Source organism: Zea mays, chromosome 8 (genome assembly GCF_902167145.1).
Source record: "Zea mays cultivar B73 chromosome 8, Zm-B73-REFERENCE-NAM-5.0, whole genome shotgun sequence".
In the NCBI taxonomy this organism is placed as follows: Eukaryota; Viridiplantae; Streptophyta; class Magnoliopsida; order Poales; family Poaceae; genus Zea; species Zea mays.
The window spans coordinates 64,288,167-64,296,109 of record NC_050103.1 but is presented as its reverse complement, the minus strand read 5'-3'; the positions used below and the strand labels follow the sequence as shown (position 1 = coordinate 64,296,109).

The 7,943-nt window shown below is 45.7% G+C and overlaps 1 protein-coding gene across 1 annotated transcript; it reads right to left on the bottom strand.

The window, feature by feature from the left end:
* Nucleotides 1-1,508: 1,508 nt before the first annotated feature.
* On the bottom strand, nt 1,509-2,223 carry LOC100276834 (uncharacterized). Its single transcript, NM_001150543.2, is given in 1 exon segment — nt 1,509-2,223. A coding segment is annotated over 1 exon segment (315 nt). The 5' UTR covers nt 2,066-2,223; the 3' UTR covers nt 1,509-1,750.
* Nucleotides 2,224-7,943: the final 5,720 nt, after the last annotated feature.

Sequence of the window (7,943 nt, the reverse complement as noted above, 5' to 3'; positions counted from 1 at the left end):
AATACTAGAGTACCCAAATAAAGTCTCATGAGGATTTTGCACGCAGTGCCGCAACCTTGCCTCTTAGTCCGCGCCAGTAAATGGGTAGGCTATCGGTGGGATCTTGCCTTGGCACCAAGCACCATCGCATCATTGCCTGCCCTTTCTAACCCCCGCCTGTTGTCACCTCACTATCATCGTTTTGCGTTGGACTCACTAACACGTGACACGCCACACTGACGCGCCGAAGCGGTCGCTCTGCCCTAGCACACTGGCACACTGCCACCGCTGGCCTACCTTTTTGCCCTCTCCAACTCTCATTTAGGATGACCAAAAAGGTTTTTTTGATATTCATAACATTTTAGAACACTTATAGTATTATCATTTAACCACCGTAAATAATATTATTATGAAACTATTTTTATCTAATAGTCTGATCTAGTGATTTGCATATTACTATATGGCCCCACCTACAATTTTGTCTTGTGTCTGCCAGTGAGAGCACGGGTCTATATGTAAGAAGTTTAACTGACGGAATGTGTTCTGTAGGTGGACTCTGAGCAGAAGTTTAAGGTGGGAGGGAAAAGCTGAGTAGACAATTTGGAAACTGAGCGGAGTGGCTATACTAGTGGGCCAAATGTAAAAATCCCTTTTTTTAGGCTACGGTTTTTCCTCTGAAAACAGAGCTATGATGAACCGACCTGCATTTTTTACCGCACTGAAACTCTGTCGAACCGATGAATCGTGGTTCTAAGTACACGTAATTAATAAAAAAAAGTGAAGATGAAGAAAGAAAGAAAAACAAAACAACCGTTTTCTTCTACTTCGTCGGAAATGGAAAGTTTGAAAACGCCGTCGTCTGACTGAACTCCATGGCGCTGCAGGTAGGGAACACGGAACGGAGCCCATTTTTCAACTCGTCAAAGAAAGCAGCTAGCAGGCCACGCGGCGTGATCGTCAGCGGCGTGCGCAAGAAGAGTGGTGAAAGGAAGGCGTTAGCGAACAAGTTTGGGTGGTGGCCTGTAGCTTGCTGATCGCTGTTGCGGCATGCATGCGTATAGATCGATATATGCCATGCCATCTTCCTATGAGCAGCAGCAGCAACTGACACTAGTACAATTTGACTCTATATAGGTGGTAGACTTTTCACATCAAAGTGGTTCGGATAAAAAACCGTCAGGCTTTCGGACCGTTTGTGCTGTATTAGTATCATAAGCGGTTTTTGTTTAGGAGCGCTTGTGGTGCTCGATTCGTTTCACAAACGGTCCGTAATAAGAAAACCGTCTATGATGCATGATTCGTATCACAGGCGGTTTTTGTTTCGGACCGCTCGTTGTTTGATATTTTTCTTTTTAACAAAAAAAAATGCATTGAGCTCCACCGGAATCGAGATGTTCAGCATTCTGCGTTCCAGTTTCAGACCTCGAGTTTCGAAGAAGAGAAACACCCACATTATATATTGCAAGATGAAATTCATGGGAGCTAGCTCGGTTGCGTGCTCTACCCAATCATCTTCTCGAATGCACTTCTGTCTAGACAGTATATATTGCAGCCAGGGTCAAGTCCAGGACATGAGATGACACAGCTCATAATTCATCACAAATCACAAGATAGAGGGCGTCACTCAAAACTAACAGGAACCTACCAAATAAACTCGGCGCGTGATGTGTGATCGATGCTGAGCTGATCGTGTCCCGAACTCCCTCCCGATCGCCGCCGGTACATACCCGGACTCCGACTCCCGGAGCAGGAGGTACGTACGAGATCGGTATCAGTGGAGCCTCCCCTTGACTTTGGCGCTGTCGCCGCCCCTGCCCCTGCCCTTGGCCTTGCCGCCGCCGCGGAAGATTCTGCAGAAGCCGCACACGGCGATGCGCGGCGACGGCGGGGCGAGCGCAGGCGGCTCGCGCCCCGTGGCCTTGTACCCCGCGTGCCTGTGCCCAGCCGAGCGACTGTGCGCCGTGCCCCCGCCGTCCTCCGGCGCCACCGCCGGCTTGATCTCCCCCGAGAAGTTCTTGTCGTCCCACACCAGCCCCGACGAGCCCGGCCGCCGGAACGTCTCGCTGGACCGCTGCAGCCCCGCCATGCATGCACCAGACCAGAGAGAGAGAGCGCCCCTAGCTCGCGCGCGTCGAGGGCCGGCGACCCGGCGTTGTAACTTGTGTGCAGCGGACACGGTGCAGGTAGATGTACAAAACTGTACACGCCGTCGTCGCCGGGGACGGTTGCGAATGCGATCAAAAATCTTTTTATGGGCCGGGGTAGGATAGGAAGGAGGGAACTGAAAGGGACGTGGGCGTTTCACCCAGACGAATGAACCCCAAAAAAAACTCTCTGATCCCGCCTGCTCCGTTTCATTCTCCTTGTGCCGTTGCGTACAATTCGCGGAGCGGGGCCGCGGGGGTGTCTCAAGCATAGAACAACTTTTTTCCGTCCCGCCAGGGCCTGATGTGATGAGCCTGGCGCTGGCAGCCCTTCACCAACCGTGCGAGGTGCAAGCAGGTGCGGGCCCAACAATGGGTATTCGAAATTTTATTAGAGAAAAAAATGTTTTGATAGCCTAAAATCTATCCTAATAGCCTTAGTCATATATAATTGATGGCCTAAAGCCTATTAAAATAGCCTTCAGATATATATAATTGATTCGCATGCACAGACCGGTAGCTCTTTCCCTTGAGTCTCGACGAGCAGCACAACAGGTGTCGAGGTCAGGTCATCGGTTGCTCACTCGCTTCACGCTCCCGCCCCCGACACAGTAGTATCCGGCTTCGTGGCTCCTCCACTATTGCAAACCCGCGCTGGCGGGCCGCCACAAGAGGTTGAGCCCTTGAAGCTTTGAAGGAAGCGACGAACCGAAGGGCAGCCACCAAGCCATGAAAGACAGGGTGCTGGTTGGCTCGTTCAACGAGTCTGATGCTTTAATGGGCTGTGCGTTAGAAAAAAACGAGACCTGGAATGCGAATTTGAGAACAGAACTACATATTTTATGTTTTTTTGTAATATTTTAGTGTATATATCTAAAATATATATTTATATCTATTTTTGCTAAAAAATAATGGGTATTCAGCTGAATACCCTTGCTACTATGTGGGCCCGCCCCTAGGTGCAAGCAAGGTAGTAGGCTAGCAGTCGAGAGGGAGTGGCGCCACCGGCACGCGGCTGCTGCTCCAAGGTGGACCAGCTCCACGGAATCATCTTTAGTTTTGGTCACTGTTGATGCCAATTCGGGCGCCAATCAATACGGTGAGAACCAGTAACAGTGCTCTCTGTGGAGGCGCGAACGGTTCGTGGCTGGGGGCCGGACTGTCCGCGGCCTGGCGCAGGACTAGGGTTCCTGCCTGACGTATCGAACGGTCCGCGCCTATAGGTCGGACGGTCCATGCGTGCGTAGGGGCAGTAGAGTTCACCGACAACGCCTAGATCTCACTCCCTGAAGGGACCCCATCGGGGAGGAGAGGTCCTAGACCTTGTCTAGGGTCGGCAGGCCAACCTATACACCTCTAATCGAAGTAGAGACGAAGAGAAGTGGAGAATTTGGGGTATAGGAAAGCTAATCTATGGATAAACTAGAACTACTTCTAATGCATAAGGTAAAAACGAGATATGTATTGATTATTGATTCGATTGTTGATATTCAATCGGTCGTAGTCCTCCATATATATAGAGAGGAGGTCTAGACCCGTTACAATCCGTATCCCGAGCTAAATCCGCGATTTTAGCTAACAAATCTCATAAGAAAATCAGAACTCTAACTGATTCTACACGCGCGGACCGTCCGTGCCACCAGTGCGGAATGTTCGGACCGCGGACGGTCCGACCGGTCATTTTGCCGCCCAACATATGTCCACCTGCCTTTTGGCGGAGCTGAGCGAACCAAAAGCAACTAACTCGATGTGATCACATCGGTTTTCTTAGGCATCTTGTCAGATACTAGGATGATACTGTTTGAGGAAACGTCCGTTTAACGCCTTGGGCAAGTCTTTGCCTTGTAATATTTGCAACAAGTAGGTATTACTGGACATCACCTGCGTGACCTTGTAAGGGCCTTCCCAGCTTGGCGACCACTTCCCAAACTTCCGGTCTTTGCTCCTTCGATGCAAGACAGTCTTTCATACCAGGTCCCCTACCTGGAATGATTTAGCCTTGGCCTTCTTATTGTAAGCTTTGGCGACCATGATCTTGTAATTTTCTATTTCTCCTAAGGTTGTCACTCTCTTGTTGGTCACTTCATCAATATTGTCCATCATTGAATTATAATAATCACTGATAGTTAGATCATTTTGCTTGGTGAACCTGAAAGCATTTAAACTTATCTCTACAGGCAACACTGCTTCCTGCCCATAAACAAGCTCAAACGGAGATACTTTAGTAGCACGGTGTTTAGATATTCTATGAGCCCATGAAGTTTCAGACAAAATCTTATGCCAATGCTTATGATGATCAGATATCTTCTTTTTTATCAGGCTAATCAATGTTTTATTACTAGACTCGGCATGTCCATTGGCCTGAGCATAATATGGAGATGAATTGAGCAATTTAATTCTATATAATTCAGTAAACTCACGTACCTCCTTTGACATAAAAGAAGCCCCCTGGTCTATAGTCAAAGTCTGGGGAATGCCGAATCTATGAATAATATGCTCAGTTATGAACTCAATTACCTCCTTGTGTGTCATGTTCTTCAGAGAAACGACTTCAGTTCATTTGGTAAAGTAGCCGGTGGCAACTAACACGAACTGATGCCCTTTTGATGATGAAGGATGAATCTCTCCTATAAAGTCCAATCCCCATCCTCTGAAAGGCCAAGGTTCAATGATAGGATGTAATTCGGATGCGGGGACAAATTGTAAGTCGCCGAATTTTCGATATACTTGGCATCCTTTGCAGTACTTGAAATAATCAGCTATCATGTTAGGCCAATAGAAGCCAGATTTTCGCAATAATCACTTCATCTTTGGATCCGGTTGATAGGTACCACAAATCCCCTCATGTACTTCGGTCATGGCTAATATAGCATCATCTGGGCCCAAGCATTTAAACAGGACATCGTTGACCGTTTAGCGGTAGAGTTCATCACGCATTAAAACATACTTGAAAGTTGTACGCTGAACGTTCCTATCCGTCCTAACACTGGGATTCCGTAGGTAATTAATTATAGGTGTCCTCCAATCAATTGCATCGGCTTCGTCGGACGGTTCGACTCCCACACCTGGACGGTCTGAGACCTAGGAATCTGGCGTGACATCAGTTATCAGATTTTCGGTGTTGTGAAATTTCCCTTGCTTTATCGGATAACCTGTTGCATCCTGCGCTAAATTGTTAGCTCTACAATTCTCAACCCTGGATATATGTCGAATGCTGAATTCGTCAAAAGAATGAATTATGCCCTAACACTTTTCGAGGTAACTATTTAGAGTATCATCTAAGCATTGATACTCTTCCAATACCTATTGGACAACCAGCTGAAAATCACCAAATGCCTTCACATGTTTTACTCCCATACAATTTAAAAGCTCTAAGCCGAATGAGAGGGCATCATATTCGGCTTGATTGTTAGTGCAATAAGTTTTTAATCGGCTAGCGAAGTCAAAGTAGGCGTTACTTGGTGAAACAAGCACAATGACAATCCCTTGCCCTTCATTGCAAACCGATCCATCAAAGTATAGAGTCCAGGGAGTAATAGTGAGGTATGATATATCTAGTTTATAAATATCGTCAATCTGATGTTCTACAATAAAATCCGCTACGACCTAGCCTTTCATAGTTTTTAATGGTTCGTAGGCCAAGTCATATTCTATAAGTGCATAAGCCCATTTGCCAATACTACCACTTATGATCGGGTTTTGCAACATGTATTTGATGACATCGGTTTGACCAAAAACAATGCAAATACTAGATAATAAATAACACCTACATTTACCACATGCTCCTTCCCTTCGGTCTCTTGTGCCAAAATAGCTCCAATAACTTTATCTTCGGCTGCAATGTATAATCTGAATGGCACTCCTACATGTGGCGCATTTAATACGAGAGCCGAAGACAAATATCTTCTAATAAGGTCAAATGCTTCTTGTTGTTCTGCCCCTCCAGGTGAATTTGGCATCATTTTTAAGCCAAAGAATGTGAGTGAAGGCATCAATCTTCCCAGCTAGATTAGAAATAAACCTTCGTAAATAAGTTACCTTGCCGAGAAATTTCTGCATTTCAAGCTTACAGGTCAGAGGTCCACATTCCGAATGAATTTAATTCGGTCAGGGTCTATCTCTATACCATGTTCATGAATGATAGATCCTAAAAACTTACCAGCCGACACTCCCAAAGCACATTTTCGTGGGTTCATTTTTAAACCATATCGACGCATTTTATCAAAGGCTTTACACAAATCAGTTATATGAGAACTAAATTCAGCCGATTTGACTACAATATCATCAATGTAGACTTCCACAGTGTTTCCCAACAGCTCGTGAAAGATCAAATTCATATCCCTCTAATAAGTAGCGCCAGCATTTTTCAGACCAAATGTCATGACAACCCACTCAAATAAATCAATGAAGCCTGGGCATATAAAGGTCATTTTAGACGCATCTTCTTTGGCCATAAACTTCTGATTATATCCGGCTTACCATCAAGAAAGCTAATAATCCTATTTCCTGGCGCTTTATTAATCAACGTATCGGCTATAGGCATATGATATTCATCTTTAGAAGTTGCTCTATTTAAATTGCGGAAATCAATGCATACTCTGAGCTTACCTGATTCTTTCTTTTCCACCGGCACAATATTGGAGACTCACTTTGCGTATCTGCAAGGTCTAATATAAAATTAGCTTCTAGCAGCTGGTGAATTTCGTCCTTTATTCGTGAGAGTATGTTTGGACGAAATGTTCTGGGTTTCTGCATGAAAGGTCTGAAACTAGACTTAATAGGAAGCCGATGCTCTACTATCTCTCAGCTTAATCCTAGCATCTAAGTGTAATTCCAAGCAAAGCAATCAGAATATTCTTTTAATAGACCTACCATTTCATCTCTAGGATCGGTCTCCAGGGTCTTGTAAACAAAAGTCGGCTTCGGAGTTTTACCATCTCTTATGTCGATCTCCTCCAAAGGATCAGCCGATGTAAACCCTTGTCCTAACTTGTCAAGATATCTGAATTCCTTTATTACACCTCCCTCACAGGAACTAGGCGGTCTCTACGTGGCTGCGGACCATCCAGTCTTGGAGGACGGACCGTCCGTGACACTAGATCCATGCTGCGACGCTTGCTCGGCCTTAAGGGCCGAAGTATCCTACAAAAGGCCGGACTGTCCACGACCTGGGCTAAACCCTGCGAATCTTCTTGCCTTTCCTTAGACCATCCAGCCTCAGGGGCCGGACAGTCCACAACCTAGGACATGTTTCTTATGAGTGTACTCATCATTTAAACTTCACTTGGGATTCAACAGATTTTCCATCGGCTCTAGCATTACAGGAGTGAAGCCTTTCCTATCTATACTTATGAATTGATAATCAGAAAAGTTAACTCCTGTGAGACATGTAGCGGTCTCATAGGTCCATAGTACTGGGGCATCGGCCACGACGATGCAGGCAGATGCATCAGCATGCACTTGATCTACATTATCGCCTACCCATTCTAGTAACATTTGATGTAAAGTAGAAGGTACACATTGATTAGAATGAATCCAATCTCTGCCTAAAATTATACTATAATTTCCTTCTACATCAGCAACGAAGAATACAGCAGCAAGGGTCTTGGTCCCAATGGTTAACTCAACGGACGTGACTCCCTTGGCTTTGATCGAACTATCAGCCCCAACACCTCTAAGCGTCATATTGGTCTTCACAAGTTCATCGTCTTGCTTTCCTAATTTTCTGTACAATGAGTAAGGCAGTACAATCAGTGGAGAACATAATATAATTTACGTCCATACCTAAGTGTTCCGACATAGCTCAGTAATCGACCAAGT